We start from the raw sequence: 16,806 nt of genomic DNA on the forward strand, positions 1-16,806 counted from the left end.
GGGAAAATTTGGGGAATTTGGGGGGGAAAATTTGGGGAAAATTTGGGGAATTTTGGGGGAAAATTTGGGGAAAATTTGGGGAATTTGGGGGGAAAAATTTGGGGAATTTGGGGGGGAAATTTGGGGAAAATTTGGGGAATTTTGGGGGAAAATTTGGGGAAAATTTGGGGATTTTTGGGGGGAAAATTTGGGGATTTTTGGGGGGAAAATTTGGGGAATTTTGGGGGAAAATTTGGAATTTTTGGGGGGTTTTTTTTGAGTTTTTTTCCTGGTTAAATTTTGGGTCAATTTGGGCCAATTTTGGGTCTGCGTGTGTCAATTTTGGGGTGTTCGGGTCAAATTTTGGGTCAACTTTGGGGGTCCTGAGTTCAATTTCCAGTCAATTTTTGGGCCAGTTTGGGTCAAATTTGGGGGTTTTGAGTCAATTCGGGTCAGTTTTGGGTCAAGTTTGGACATTTTGGGTCAATCTGGGGGTCCTGGGTTCAGTTTTGGGGGTCCCGAGGTCAATTTTGGGTCAGTTTTGGGTCAGTTTTGGGTCAGTTTTGGGTCAATTTTGGGTCAGTTTTGGGTCAGTTTTGGGTCAGTTTTGGGTCAATTTTGGGCCAGTTTTGGGTCAGTTTTGGGTCAATTTTGGGTCAATTTTGGGTCAGTTTTGGGTCAGTTTTGGGTCAATTTTGGGTCAGTTTTGGGTCAGTTTTGGGTCAGTTTTGGGTCAGTTTTGGGTCAGTTTTGGGTCAGTTTTGGGGGTTTTGTGTCCATTCGGGGCCGGGGTCGTTCCCGGGTCAGTTCCGGGCTGGGGGAGGGGCAGCTCGGGGGGGGGGAGGGGAAATTCCGCCCCTCCCCCACATCCGGAGCAGGTGCGGCCGCCCCTCCCCCCCCCCCCCATCCCCCCCCATCCCGCCCCTCCCCCATCCCGGCCATGGCCGCGCCGCCGCTCGGAGCCTTCAGCGCCCTCCTCATCCTCCTCATCCTCCTCATCGTCAGCGTCCTGCCGGAGCCCGGTACCCCCGGACTGAGCCCGAAACCCCCGCAACTCACCCCAAAAACCCCGCCCGAAATCCCCCCCAAAAAACCCCAAAAATCCCCCCAAAAAAACCCCAAAAACCCCTCCCAAAATCCCCCCCAAAAAACCCCCAAATCCACCCCCGGACTGAGCCCGAAACCCCCCGAATTCACCCTAAAAACCCCTCCCAAAATCCCCCCCCCCAAAAACCCCAAAAACCCCCGGAATTCACCCCAAAAACCCCAAAAATCCCCCCAAAAAACCCCAAAATTCCCTCCCAAAATCCCCCCCAAAAAACCCCCCAAAAAAACCCCGAAATCCCCGCAATTCACCCCAAAAACCCCTCCCAAAATCCCCCCCAAAAAACCCCAAAAGCCCCCGGAATTCACCCCAAAAATCCCTCCCAAAAACCCCCCCAAAAACCCCAAAATGCCCCCCAAAAAACCCCAAAAATCCCCCCCAAAAAACCCCAAAATCCCCCCCCAAAAACCCCAAAAATCCCCGGAATTCACCCCAAAAACCCCTCCCAAAATCCCCCCCAAAAAACCCCAAAAACCCCAAAATCCCCCCCCCTAAAAACCCCAAAATCCATCCCCGGACTGAGCCTGAAACCCCCGCAATTCACCCCAAAAACCCCTCCCAAAATCCCCCCCCAAAAACCCCAAAAATCCGCCCCAAAAAACCCCAAAAACCCCCGGAATTCACCCCAAAAATCCCTCCTGAAATCCCCCAAAAAACCCCAAAATCCCTCCCCAAAAACCCCAAAATCCATCCCCGGACTGAGCCCGAAACCCCCGCAATTCACCCCAAAAACCCCTCCCAAAATCCCCCCCAAAAAACCCCAAAAATCCCCCCCAAAAACCCCAAAATCCCCTCCCGGACTGAGCCCGAAATCCCCGCAACTCACCCCAAAAACCCCTCCCAAAATCCCCCACAAAAAACCCCAAATCCCCCGGAATTCACCCCAAAAATCCCTCCCGAAATCCCCCCAAAAAAACCCCAAAATCTCCCCCCAAAAAAACCCAAAATCCCCCCCAAAAAACCCCAAATCCCCCGGAATTCACCCCAAAAATCCCTCCCGAAATCCTCCCAAAAAAACCCAAAATCCCCCCCAAAAACCCCAAAATCCCCCCCGAACTGACCCCAAAACCCCCGGAATTCACCCCAAAAACCTCCCTGGGACCCTTCCCCTAAAATCCCCCCCGGGACCCCCAAAATCTCCCCAAAAATCCCCAAAAATCTCCCCCAAAATCCCCCGAATTCACCCCAAAACTTCCTGTGGATTCATTAATGATTAATTATTGATTAATTAATGATTAGTTAATGATTAATTAATGATTAATTAATGATTAATTAATGATTAATTAACGATTTCCAGGCCACGCCTCCCTGTCCCAGTCCCTCCTGGGCCGGTACCAGGCCGGGGGTGGGGAGGAATTTTCATTTAAATTGAATGTATTGTATATAATTATTGTTATTAATCAATTCTATGTATTAATTAATGATTAATTAATGATTAATAATTAATTTCCAGGCCACGCCTCCCTCTCCCGGAGCCTCCTGGGCCGGTACCGGGCCGGGGATGGGGAGGAATTTTCATTTAAATTGAATGTATTGTATTTTATCAATGTCATTAATTAATTGTATATATTAATTAATGATTAACTATTAATTACTCATTAATTTCTAGGCCACGCCTCCCTCTCCCAGTCCCTCCTGGGCCGGTACCGGGCCGGGGTTCGGCCGGGGGTGGGAGGAATTTTCATTTAAATTGAATGTATTGTATATAATTATTGTTATTAATCAATTCTATGTATTCATTAATGATTAATTAATGATTAATAATTAATTTCCAGGCCATGGTTCGCTGTCCCGGACCCTCCTGGGCCGGTACCGGGCCGGGGTTCGGCCATGGGGGGCAGGAATTTTCATTTAAATTGAATGTATTGTATATAATTATTGTTATTAATCATATTTATTGATTCATTAATGATTAATTAATGATTAATAATTAATTTCCAGGCCATGGTTCGCTGTCCCGGACCCTCCTGGGCCGGTACCGGGCCGGGGTTCGGCCGGGGGGTCCCGGGGGGGGGCCCCGTGTTGGTCACGGTGGGGCTGGAGCTGGCCCAGCTCGTGGGGCTGGTACGGGGAAAACGGGGCCAAATCCGGCAAATTCCGGCAATTTCGGGAAATTTCGGGAAATTTCGGGATTTTGGGGATTTTGGGGATTTTTGGGGATTTTTGGGGATTTTTGGGGGCATTTTTGGGACATTTTTGGGAGGGTTTTGGGGGGATTTAAAGGGATTTTTAGGGGGATTTTGGGACGTTTTAAAGGGGATTTTGGGGGAAGATTTGGGGCATTTTATGGGGATTTTGGGGATTTTACGGGGATTTTGGGGGGAATTTTGGAGATTTAGGGGAAATTTGGGAGGATTTTGGGGAGATTTTGGGGCATTTTATGGGGATTTTGGGAGGGATTTTGGGACATTTTAAAGGGGATTTTGGGGGAGATTTGGGGCGATTTTGGGAGGGATTTGGGGCATTTTGGGGAGATTTGGGGCATTTTGGGGGGAATTAAAGGGATTTTAAAGGGGATTTGGGGCAATTTTGGGGCATTTTTGGGGATTTTATGGGGATTTTGGGGGAAATTTTGGTGATTTTAGGGGAAATTTGGGAGGATTTTGGGGATTTTTGGGAAAATTTGGGCCATTTTGGGGCATTTTTGGGGGCGTTTTGGGAGGGTTTGGGGGGATTTAAAGGGATTTTAAAGGGATTTTGGGGGGATTTTGGGGGAAATTTCGGGGGTTTGGGGCATTTTTGGGGAAATTGGGAGAAATTTGGGGCTTTAGGGGCAAATTTTGGGTTTTTTTTTTTTGTTTTTTTGGTTTTTTTTGGGGGGGTTCCAGGTGGGGGAGGGTCAGGGGGGCTCCCAAAAAACCCCAAAAAAACCCAAAAAACCCAAAAACCCCAAAATTCCATTTTTTTTTCCCAGGACGAGAAGAACGAGGAGATGACGACGAAAGTTTACCTGAACCTGGTGGGAATTGGGGCAAATCCGGGGGAATTCGGGAAAATCGGGGAAATTGGGGGAAATTGGGGGAATTTGGGGGAAATTTGGGTTTTCTTGGGGTGAATTTCCAGGAATTTGTGAATTTTTTTTGCTATGAATTTTGGGGTTTTTGGCTGTGAATTTCCAAGAATTTGTGAATTTTTTTGCTGTGAATTTTCAGGAATTTGTGAATTTTTATTTTTCTGTGAATTTCCAGGAATTTGTGTAATTTTTTCCTCTGAATTGTCAGGAATTTGTGGATTTTTTGCTGTGAATTTTGGGGTTTTTTTTGCTGTGAATTTTCAGGAATTTCTGGATAATTTTTTCCTCTGAATTTTCAGGAATTTGTGGATTTTTTTGCTGTGAATTTTGGGGTTTTTGGCTGTGAATTTTCAGGAATTTGTGGATTCTTTTTTCTTTGATTTTTCAGGAATTTGTGAATTTTTTTGCTGTGAATTTTGGGGATTTTTTCTCTGAATTTCCAGGAATTTGTGGAATTTTTTTCTCTGTAAATTTCCAGGAATTTGCGGATTTGTTTTGCTGTGAATTTTGGGGATTTTTGCTGTGAATTTCCACTAATTTAATTTTGTATTATTTTCACCATTCAATAATTTGAATGGAATTTTATTTTATATTCAATAATTTTAAAGGAATTTTATTTTGTATTCAATAATTTCAATGGAATTTTATTTTATATTTTTTTTCTGTCATTCAATAATTTTAATGGAATTTTATTTTAGATTATTTTCCTCATTCAATAATTTTAATTTCATTTATTTTATATTATTTTCCTCATTCAATAATTTCAATGGAATTTTATTTTATATTATTTTCCCCCATTCAATCATTTTAATGGAATTTTATTCTATATTATTTTCATCATTCAATAATTTTAATGGAATTTTATTTTATATTCAATAATTTTAAAGGAATTTTATTTTATATTCAATAATTTCAATGGAATTTTATTTTATATTTTTTTCTGTCATTCAATAATTTTAATGGAATTTTATTTTAGATTATTTTCCTCATTCAATAATTTTAATTTCATTTATTTTATATTATTTTCCTCATTTCCATCATTTTAATGGAATTTTATTTTATATTATTTTCCTCATTCAATCATTTTAATGGAATTTTATTCTATATTATTTTCATCATTCAATCATTTTAATGGAATTTTATTTTATATTCAATAATTTTAAAGGAATTTTATTTTATATTCAATAATTTCAATGGAATTTTATTTTATATTTTTTTTCTGTCATTCAATAATTTTAATGGAATTTTATTTTATATTCAATCATTTTAATGGAATTTTATTCTATATTATTTTCCCCATTCAATAACTTTAATAGAATTTTATTTTATATTATTTTTCCTCATTCAATAACTTCAATGGATTTTATTCTATATTATTTTCATCATTCAATCATTTTAATGGAATTTTATTTTATATTATTTCTGTCATTCAATAACTTTAATGGAATTTTATTCTATATTATTTTCCCCATTCAATAACTTCAATAGAATTTATTTTACATTATTTTCCCCATTCAATAACTTCAATAGAATTTTATTTTACATTATTTTCCTCATTCAATCATTTTAATTTCATTTATTTTACATTATTTTCCTGGTTTATAATTTCCTTTATTTTGTGTTTTTTCCCCCCAGAGCTGGCGCGACCCCCGGCTCTGCTGGGAGCCCCTGGAGCACGGGGGGGCGGCGGCGCTGAGGCTGCGGGCCGAGCACATCTGGCTGCCAGATGTGGGGCTGGACAACAAGTCAGGGCATTTCCAGGAATTTCGGGGAATTGGGGATTTTTGGGATTTTTTGGGGATTTTTTTTGGATTTTTTGGGGAATTTTTTGGGGATTTTTTAGTGATTTTTTTGTGATTTTTGGGTACATCTGGCTGCCAGATGTGGGGCTGGACAACGAGTGAGGGCAGTTTGGGGATTTGGGGAATTTTGGGGATTTTCAGGATTTTTTGGGAATTTTGGGATTTTTTTGGGATTTTTTTGGGATTTTTTTTGATTTTTTTTTTATTTTTGGGGGATTTTTTTTGGGATTTTTCTGGGATTTTTTTGATTTTTTGGGGATTTTTTGGGGATTTTTTAGTGATTTTTGGGTACATCTGGCTGCCAGATGTGGGGCTGGACAACGAGTCAGGGCAATTCGGGGATTTGGGGAATTTTGGGGATTTTCAGGGATTTTTTTGGGATATTTTTGGGATTTTTTTGTGATTTTTTGGGGATTTTTTAGTGATTTTTTGGGTGATTTTCAGGGGGATTTAGGGTCACATCTGGCTGCCAGATGTGGGGCTGGGACAACAAAATTGGGGGAATTGTGGAAGTTTTTTAGGTTTTTGATGGGTTTGGGGTGGTTTTGGGTGGTTTTTGGGATTTTTTTTGGGGTGTTTTATTTGGATTTTTCTGTTTGTTGTTTGGGGGGGATTTGGGTTTTTTTGGGGTGTTCTTTTTGGGGTTTTTTTTGGGGGGTGTTTTTTTGGGGGATTTTGGGGTTTTTTTGGGGTGTTTTTTTTGGCGGTTTTTGGGGTGGTTTTTTTCCATCATTTCGGGGTTTTTGGGCTGTTTTTTTGGGGTTTTTTGGGTTTTTTGGGGTGGTTTTTTTTGGGTTTTTTGGGTTGTTTTTTGGGGAATTTTTTGGTGTTTTTTCGGTTTCTTTGGTTATTTGGGGTGTTAATTTTGGATTTTTCCCCCCAGCAACGACGGCGAGTTCGGGCTGGGGATTTTTGGGGATTTTGGGTTTTTCTGGGGGGTTTTTTTGGGGATTTTTTTGGGTTTTTCTGGGGTGTTTTTTTTGGGGATTTTTTAGGGTGTTTTTTTTTGGATTTTGGTTTTTTTTGGGTTATTTTTGGGGTGTTAATTCCGTTTTTTCCCCCAGCAACGATGGCGAGTTCGGGCTGGGGATTTTTGCTATTTTGGCTTTTCTGGGTGTTTTTTTGGGGTTTTTTTTGGGGATTTTTTGGGAGTTTTTTGGGCTGTTTTTTTGGGGGGATTTTGGGTTATTTTTGGGTTATTTTTGGGGTGTTAATTTTGATATTTTCCCCCCAGCAACGACGGCGAGTTCGGGTGTCCCTGGGGGTCCCGGCCATCGTCAGCCCCGACGGCGCCGTCACCTGGAGGCCCCCGGCCCTGTTCCGCAGCCGCTGCCCCATCCGGGTCAGGCCCCGCCCCGATTTGGGGCAAATTCCGCCACTTTTGGGAAATTGGGGCAGGTTTGGGGATTTTGGGGGATTTTGGGGGGATTTGGGGGATTTTTGGGGGATTTTTGGGGGATTTTTGGGGGAATTTGGGGGATTTTTGGGGGGATTTTTGGGGGAAATTGGGGGATTTTTGGGGCTCTGTTTGTGTTGAATTCTGGGGTTTTTTGTAGCCAGTTTTGGGGTGAATTCTGGGATTTTTTGGGCTCTGTTTTGGGGTGAATTCTGGATTTTTTTGGGGCTCTGTTTTGTGTTGAATTCCGGGGTTTCCGTGCCCGTTTTTGGGTTGAATTCTGGGGTTTTTTTGTGGCTGGTTTTGGGTTGAATTCTGGATTTTTTTGGGCTCTGTTTTGTGTTGATTCCGGGGTTTTCTGTGCCTGTTTTTGTGTTGAATTCCGGGCTTTTTCGTGCCCGTTTTGGGCTGAATTCCAGGGTTTTCCATGGTTGGTTTTGGGGTGAATTTCGGGCTTTTCTGTGCCCGTTTTGGGCTGAATTCTGGTATTTTTTGGGCTCTGTTTTGTGTTGAATTCCGTGATTTTCCCTGCCCGTTTTTGGGCTGAATTCTGGGATTTTTTCGTGCCTGTTTTTGTGTTGAATTCCATGATTTTCCCTGCCCGTTTTTGGGCTGAATTCTGGTATTTTTTGGGCTCTGTTTTGTGTTGAATTCATGATTTTCCCTGCCCGTTTTTGGGCTGAATTCCATCGATTTTGGCCCCGCAGGTTTCCCATTTCCCCTTCGATTGGCAGAACTGCTCCCTCAATTTCCGCTCGGGCTCCTACGGCCCCGCGGAGCTGAGGCTGCGGCCGGGGGGCCCCGGGGGGGCCCTGGGGGGCGCAGGTGGCGCTGCCCCCCGACTTCCAGGGTGAGCTCTGGGGACAAAGGAGGCGAGTTTGGGGCATTTTGGGGATTGGGGGATTTTTTTGGGATTTTTGGGGATTTTTTGGGATTTTTTGGGATTTTTTGGGGATTTTTTGGGGGATTTTTGGGAATTTTTTTGGGGATTTTTTGGGAATTTTTTTGGATTTTTTAAAGGGTTTTTTTTAGATATTTTGGGGATTTTTTGGGGGGGGTTGAGGATTTTTTTATTATTTTTTGGGATTTTTTGGGATTTTTTGGGATTTTTTTGGGATTTTTTGGGGATTTTTGGGAATTTTTTGGGGATTTTTTGGGATTTTTTAAGATTTTTTTTAGATTTTTTGGGGTTTTTTTTGGGGGGGGGGGTTGAGGATTTTTTTATTATTTTTTGGGATTTTTTGGGATTTTTTGGATTTTTTGGGAATTTTTTGGGGATTTTTTGGGAATTTTTTTGGATTTTTAAAGGTTTTTGTTTAGATTTTTTGGGGATTTTTTTTGGGGGGGGTTGAGGATTTTTTTATTATTTTTTGGGATTTTTTGGGATTTTTTTGGGGATTTTTTGGGGATTTTTTTGGGGATTTTTGGGAATTTTTTTGGATTTTTTTAAAGGGTTTTTTTTAGATTTTTTGGGGATTTCTTGGGGGGGGGTTGAGGATTTTTTTATTATTTTTTGGATTTTTTGGGATTTTTTGGGATTTTTTGGGATTTTTTGGGGATTTTTGGGGGATTTTTTGGGAATTTTTTTGGATTTTTAAAGGTTTTTTTTAGATTTTTTTGGGGATTTTTTTTTGGAGGGGGTTGGGGATTTTTTAAAATTATTTTTAGGGGGATTTTTGGAGGCTTTTCTGGAATTTTTAAAAAAAAGTTTTAGGGGTTTTTTTTTTGGAATTTTTTTTATTTTTTAAAGGTTTTTTTTAGATTTTTTTGGGGTTTTTTTTTGGGGGGGGTTGGAGATTTTTTTTATTATTTTTAGGGGATTTTTGGAGGATTTTCTGGGATTTTTTACAAAATTTTTTAGGGATTTTTGGGGAATTTTTTTTTTTATTTTTAAAGGTTTTTCTGTTTTTTTTTTTTTTTAGATTTCTCTGGGATTTTTTTTAAGATTTCTTTGGGATTTTTTCGGGATTTTTTTTAGGATTTTTTTGGGATTTTTTCGGGATTTTTCAAAGGATTTGGGGGGGATTTTAGGGGATTTTTTGGGTGGGATTTTTAGGGATTTTTTTGGGATTTTTTAAGGAATTTTTTTGGGATTTATTGATATTTTTTATATATTTTTTGTGGGATTTTTTTGACTTTTTGGGGGGATTTTAAAGGATTTTTTGGGGGATTTCGGGGGATTTTTAAAGGGATTTTTTAGGAATATTTTGGTGCGATATTTTAGAAATTTTTGAGGGATTTTTTTTGGGGATTTTTAATTTTTTTTTATGGCATTTGTGGGATTTTCTGTGTATTATTTTGGGGATTTTGGGGTGTTTTTTTTCAGGGATTTTTTGCGGGGTTCTTTTGTTATTTTTGGCATTTCCAGGTGAATTTTTTGGGGTGTCTCACCTGTCCCCCCCCCAGAGAACGCCCAATGGACCCCGGTTCACCCCTTGGGGCTCACCTGGGGCTCACCTGGGGCTCACCTGGTCTATTTTGAGCTGGATTTTTGGGGGTTTTTTCATCTTTTTGGGGATTTTGGGGTTCCCAGGTGAGTCTGGGGGTGGATTTTTGGGGGTTCCCAGGTAACTCACCTGTGTCCCCCCCCCAGAGAACGCCCAATGGACCCTGGTTCACACCTGGGGCTCACCTGGGCCTCACCTGGTCTATTTGAGCCGGATTTTTGGTGTTTTTTTCATCTTTTTGGGGATTTTGGGGTTCCCAGGTGTGTCTGGGGTGGATTTTTGGGGTAACTCACCTGTGTCCCCCCCCCAGAGAACGGCCAATGGACCCTGGTTTCACCGCTCGGGGGGCACCTGGGGCCCTCCGGGGGCACCTGTGGGCGTCTCCTTCCACCTGGTGCTGCAGCGGAAGCCGCTCTTCTACCTGGCCACGGTGCTGGTGCCGTGCGTGCTGATCACGCTGCTGGCCGTGGGCGTCTTCCACCTGCCCCCCGACGCAGGTGAGCGCACCTGGGCACAGCTGGGACACACCTGGGTATGGCTGGGAAACACCTGGGAAACACCTGGGCACAGCTGGAGTTACCTGGGTACAGTTAGATACACCTGGGACACACCTGGGCACAGCTGGGACACACCTGGCACAGCTGGGATACACCTGGGTATGGCTGGGCACACCTGGGCACAGCTGGGGCACACCTGGGACACACCTGGGCACAGCTGGATATACCTGGGTACGGTTAGATACAGCTGGGACACACCTGGGTACAGCTGGGACACACCTGGGCACAGCTGGGATACACCTGGGCACACCTGGGTACAGTCAGATACACCTGGAGTTACCTGGGATACACCTGGATAAACCTGGGCACACCTGGGTATATCTGAGATACACCTGGGCACAGTCAGATATACCTGGGACACACCTGGGCACAGCTGGAGAAACCTGGGATACACCTGGGATACACCTGGGGTTACCTGAGATACACCTGGGATACACCTGGGCCACACCTGGGCACACCTGGGCACGCCTGTCCCTGTCTCACCTGTGCCATTACCTGTCTGTCACCTGTCCAGGTGTTCTCACCTGTCCCTCACCTGTCCCTTACCTGTCCATTACCTGTCCCTGTCTCACCTGTCCCTTACCTGCCCAGGTGAGAAGATGTCCCTGTCCCTGTCTCAGCTGTGCCATTACCTGTCCATTACCTGTCCCTGTCTCACCTGTCGCTCACCTGTCGCTCACCTACCCAGGTGAGAAGATGTCTCTGTCCCTGTCCCTGACCTGTCCCTGTCCCTTACCTGTGCCATTACCTGTCTGTTACCTGTCCCTGTCCCTCACCTGTCCTTTACCTGCCCAGGTGAGAAGATGTCCCTGTCGCTGTCCCTTACCTGTGTCATCACCTGTCCCTTACCTGTCCCTGTTTCACCTGTCCCTTACCTGCCCAGGTGAGAAGATGTCGCTGTCGCTGTTCGCGCTGCTGACGCTCACCTGTCCCTCACCTGTCCCTTACCTGTCCAGGTGTTCTCACCTGTTTGTCACCTGCCCAGGTGAGAAGATGTCACTGTCGCTGTTCGTGCTGCTGACGCTCACCTGTCCCTCACCTGTCCCTCACCTGTGCCATTACCTGTCCCTGTCTCACCTGTCCCTCACCTGCCCAGGTGAGAAGATGTCGCTGTCGCTGTCTCACCTGTGTCATTACCTGTCTGTTACCTGTCCCTTACCTGTCCCTCACCTGTCCCTGTCCCTGTCCCTCACCTGTCCCTCACCTGCCCAGGTGAGAAGATGTCCCTGTCCCTGTCTCACCTGTGCCATTACCTGTCTGTTACCTGTCCCTGTCGCTGTCTCACCTGTGCCATTACCTGTCCCTCACCTGTCCAGGTGAGAAGATGTCCCTGTCCCTGTCTCACCCGTGTCATTACCTGTCTGTTACCTGTCCCTTACCTGTCCCTGTCTCACCTGTCCCTCACCTGCCCAGGTGAGAAGATGTCCCTGTCCCTGTCTCACCCGTGTCATTACCTGTCTGTTACCTGTCCCTTACCTGTCCCTGTTTCACCTGTCCCTTACCTGCCCAGGTGAGAAGATGTCGCTGTCCCTGTGTCTCACCTGTGTCATTACCTGTCTGTCACCTGTCCCTCACCTGTCCCTGTCTCACCTGTCGCTCACCTGCCCAGGTGAGAAGATGTCCCTGTCCCTGTCTCACCTGTGCCATTACCTGTCCCTTACCTGCCCAGGTGAGAAGATGTCGCTGTCGCTGTCCATTACCTGTCCCTGTCTCACCTGTCCCTCACCTGTCCCTTACCTGCCCAGGTGAGAAGATGTCCCTCTCGCTGTTCGCGCTGCTGACGCTCACCGTGTTCCTGCTCCTATTGGCTGACAAGGTCCCGGCCACGTCGCTCCAGGTGCCCCTGATTGGCCGATACCTGACGGGGACCCTGGTGCTGCTCACCTTGGTGGTGGCGCTGAGCGTGGGCGTGCTCAACCTGCACCACCGCTCACCTGGCACGCACGGGATGCCCACCTGGGCACGGCAGGTGAGGCCACACCTGGGACAGGTGAAAATGCAAAAATCCCAGGGGAAAAAACTCCAAAAAATGGGCAAAAATCCAGCCCAGAATTCACCTGGGCACACCTGAGCACAGATCAACCTGGAACCCATGGGATGCCCACCTGGGCACGGCAGGTGAGGCCGCACCTGGGACAGGTGAAAATGCAAAAATTCCAGGGGAAAAAACTCCAAAAAATGGGAAAAATCCAGCCCAAAATACCAAAAAAATCCCCCAAAAAGGGGAAAATCCATCCCAAAACTGATTTGGCACCCATGGCGTGCCCAGGTGTGCACGGCAGGTGAGGCACACCTGGGACAGGTGAAAATGCAAAAATTCTGGGGAAAAAAACTCCAAAAAATGGGCAAAAATGGGCAAAAATAGCAAAAAAATCCCAAAAAAAGGGGGAAAATTGAGCCCAAAATTCACCTGGGCACACCTGGGCACAGATCAACCTGGAACCCATGGGATGCCCACCTGGGCTCGGCAGGTGAGGCCACACCTGGGGGAACCCGAAAATGCGAAAATTCTGGGGAAAAAACTCCAAAAAATGGGCAAAAATCCAGCCCAAAATTCACCTGGGCACACCTGGGCACAGATCAACCTGGAACCCATGGGATGCCCACCTGGGCACGGCAGGTGAGGCACACCTGGGGGAGCCCAAAAATGCGAAAATTCTGGGGAAAAAACTCCAAAAAATGGGAAAAATCCAGCCCAAAATAGCAAAAAAATCCCCAAAAAAGGGGAAAATCCAGCCCAAAACTGATTTGGCACCCATGGCGTGCCCAGGTGTGCACGGCAGGTGAGGCCGCACCTGGGACAGGTGAAAACGCGAAAATCCCGGGGGAAAATACTCCAAAAAATGGTCAAAAATGGGCAAAAATAGTAAAAAAATCCCAAAAAAAGGGGGAAAATTGAGCCCAAAATTCACCTGGGCACACCTGAGCACAGATCAACCTGGAACCCATGGGATGCCCACCTGGGCACGGCAGGTGAGGCCGCACCTGGGGGAACCCAAAAATGCGAAAATTCTGGGGAAAAAACTCCAAAAAATGGGAAAAATCCAGCCCAAAATACCAAAAAAATCCCCAAAAAAGGGGAAAATCCAGCCCAAAACTGATTTGGCACCCATGGCGTGCCCAGGTGTGCACGGCAGGTGAGGCACACCTGGGACAGGTGAAAACGCGAAAATCCCGGGGGAAAATACTCCAAAAAATGGTCAAAAATGGGCAAAAATAGTAAAAAAATCCCAAAAAAAGGGGGAAAATTGAGCCCAAAATTCACCTGGGCACACCTGGGCACTGATCAACCTGGAACCCATGGGATGCCCACCTGGGCACGGCAGGTGAGGCACACCTGGGGGAACCCGAAAATGCAAAAACTCTGGGGGAAAAACTCCAAAAAATGGGAAAAATCCAGCCCAAAATTCACCTGGGCACACCTGGGCACTGATCAACCTGGAACCCATGGGATGCCCACCTGGGCTCGGCAGGTGAGGCACACCTGGGGGAACCCAAAAATGCAAAAATTCTGGGGAAAAAACTCCAAAAAATGGGCAAAAATAGCAAAAAAATCCCAAAAAAATGGGAAAAATCCAGCCCAAAATTCACCTGGGCACAGATCAACCTGCACCCATGGGATGCCCACCTGGGCACGGCAGGTGAGGCACACCTGGGACAGGTGAAAATGCAAAAATCCCGGGGCAAAAACTCCAAAAAATGGGCAAAAATGGGCAAAAAAATCCCAAAAAAAAGGGGGAAAATCCAGCCCAAAATTCACCTGGGCACACCTGAGCACAGATCAACCTGGAACCCACGGGATGCCCACCTGGGCACGGCAGGTGAGGGCACACCTGGGGGAACCCAAAAATGCAAAAATTCTGGGGAAAAAACTCCAAAAAATGGGAAAAATCCAGCCCAAAATTCACCTGGGCACACCTGGGCACTGATCAACCTGGCACGCACGGAATGCCCACCTGGGACAGGTAAAAACGTGAAAATTCTGGGGGAAAAACTCCAAAAAATGGGAAAAATCAGGCCAAAAGGCACGGCAGGTGAGGCACACCTGGGACAGGTGAAAATGCGAAAATCCCGGGGAAAAAACTCCAAAAAATGGGCAAAATTGGCCAAAAATAGCAAAAAATGAGCCCAAAACTCACCTGGGTGCACCTGGCCCCGCCCCCGATGGGTCCCAGGTGGTTTTTGGGGTTTTTCGGGTGAATTTTGGGGTTTTTCGGGTGAATTTTGGGGTTTTCCGGTGAATTTTGGGGTTTTTCCGGTGAATTTCGGGGTTTTTCAGGTGGATTTTGGGGTTTTTCGGGTGGATTTCGGGGTTTTCCAGTGAATTTCGGGGTTTTCCGGGTGAATTTTGGGGTTTTCCGGTGAATGTTGGGGTTTTTTGGGTGAATTTTGGGGTTTTCCAGGTGAATTTCGGGGTTTTCTCACCTGTCCCCTCCCCCCCCGCCCAGGTGTTCCTCCAGCGCCTCCCCCCCCTCCTCGGCCTCCGCCCCTCCCCCCTCCCCTGCCCCGCCCCCTTTAGCCCCGCCCCCGTTTTAGCCCCGCCCCCTCGCGCCTCTGACGCGTATTTCCTGCGCCGCCCCTCCCCCCCCGGCCCCGCCCTCCTCGGGGCGGCCCCGAAACCGGCGGAATTGGCCCCAAAATCGGCGGAATTGGCCCCAAAAGCGGCGGAATTGGCCCCGAAATTGGCGCCGGAGCTGCGCGAGGCCGCGGCCGCCGCTGCCGCCATCGCGAGGAGCCTCAGAGAGAGGGAGAGGAGGAGACAGGTGAGGGCACCTGGGGGCAAATGGGGACAGGTGAGGGCACCTGGGGGCAAATGGGGGCACCTGGGGACATCTGGGACACACCTGAGGGCACCTGGGCACACCTGGGGCACCTGGGATACACCTGGAGTTACCTGGGACACACCTGGGGGCACCTGGATACACCTGGGACACACCTGGGGCACATCTGGGGCACCCAAAACACACCTGGGCACACCTGGGCACACCTGGGGGCACCCAAAACACACCTGGGGCACACCTGGGCACACCTGGGTACAGGTGAGGGCACTTGGGGGCACCTGGAGGGGTGGGGATACACCTGGGCACACCTGGATACGTTTCCCCCCCCCATTTTCCGCCTGATTTTCTCCCTTTTTTTTGTGTTTCCCCCATTTTTTCCCACAATTTCCCCCCCTTTTTCCTGATTTCCCATTTTTCCCCCATTTTTTCCCAATATTCCCCTTTTTATTTTGGGGGTTTTTTTCCCATTTCCCCCCATTTTCCCCATTCTTTTCCCATTTCGTCCCATTTTTCCCCACTTCCGCCCTATTTTTTGACCAATTTTCCCCTCTTTTTTGTTTTTTCCCCTTTCCCCCAATTTTTCCCCATTTTTTCCCCATTTTTCGCCCGATTTTCTCCGGGTTTTTTTTGTTTTTTCCCGTTTTTTCCCAATTTCTGGTTTTTTCTCCCCATTTCAGGCTCAGGACGAGTGGCGGGCGCTGGCCATGGCCGTGGACAGGCTCTGCCCATTTTCCCCATTTTTCCCCATTTTTTCCCCATTTTTCGCCCAATTTTCTCCATTTTTTTTTGTTTTTTTCCCGTTTTTTCCCAATTTCTGGGTTTTTCTCCCCATTTCAGGCTCAGGACGAGTGGCGGGCGCTGGCCATGGCCGTGGACAGGCTCTGCCTCTGGGCGCTGCTGGTGCTCACTGGGGGCTGCGCGCTGGGCACGGGCTTGGACGCGGCGCTGCACCGGCCCCCAGACACCCCCTTCCCGTGACCCAAAATCCCCCAAATTCACCCCAAAAACATCCCTGAAATAGCCCCAAAATGTCCTGAAAGTAGCCCAGAAATAGCCCCAAAAAAATCCCCCCAAAAATCGCGAAAATATCCTGAAAATATCCCCCAAAATGTCCCAAAAATATCCTGAAAATAACCCAGTAATATCCCAAAAATATCCCTAAAATAACCCCCCCAAAAATCCCAAAATTATCCCCAAAAATATCCTAAAAATAACCCAGAAATATCCCCAAAATTATCCCTAAAATAACCCCCCCCAAAAATCCCAAAATTGTCCCCAAAAATATCCTGAAAATATCCCAGGAAAATCCCCAAAATTATCCTAAAAATAACCCTGAAAATATCCTGAAAATAACCCAGAAATATCCCCAAAATTATCCCTAAAATAACCCCCCCAAAATCCCAAAATTGTCCCCAAAAATATCCTGAAAATAACCCAGAAATATCCCAAAAATATCCTAAAACTAACCCAAAAAATATCCCGAAAATAATCCAGAAATATCCCCAAAATTATCCCTAAAATAACCCCCCAAAATCCCAAAATTATCCCCCAAAATATCCTGAAAATATCCCAGAAATATCCCCAAAATTATCCCTAAAATAACCCCCCCAAAAATCCCAAAATTGTCCCCAAAAATATCCTGAAAATAACCCAGAAATATCCCAAAAATATCCCTAAAATAACCCCGAAAATAACCCAGAAATATCCCCAAAATTATCCCTAAAAT

At 46.1% G+C, this 16,806-nt stretch overlaps 1 protein-coding gene across 1 annotated transcript; it reads left to right on the plus strand.

The window, feature by feature from the left end:
- The first annotated feature begins 913 nt into the window (after positions 1–913).
- LOC139585966 (acetylcholine receptor subunit beta-like) lies at positions 914–16,134 on the plus strand. Its single transcript, XM_071419063.1, is given in 13 exon segments — positions 914–1,001; positions 3,026–3,148; positions 3,999–4,043; positions 5,733–5,842; positions 6,783–6,800; positions 7,134–7,147; positions 7,150–7,241; positions 8,003–8,145; positions 10,055–10,239; positions 12,045–12,268; positions 14,748–15,062; positions 15,758–15,928; positions 16,102–16,134. Coding segments are annotated over 12 exon segments (1,470 nt in total). The 5' UTR covers positions 914–1,001; positions 3,026–3,028.
- The last annotated feature ends 672 nt before the right edge of the window (positions 16,135–16,806 follow it).

This window comes from Agelaius tricolor, unplaced genomic scaffold (assembly GCF_023055355.1).
Source record: "Agelaius tricolor isolate 1412-34295 unplaced genomic scaffold, bAgeTri1.0.p SCAF_99, whole genome shotgun sequence".
Classification (NCBI taxonomy): Eukaryota; Metazoa; Chordata; class Aves; order Passeriformes; family Icteridae; genus Agelaius; species Agelaius tricolor.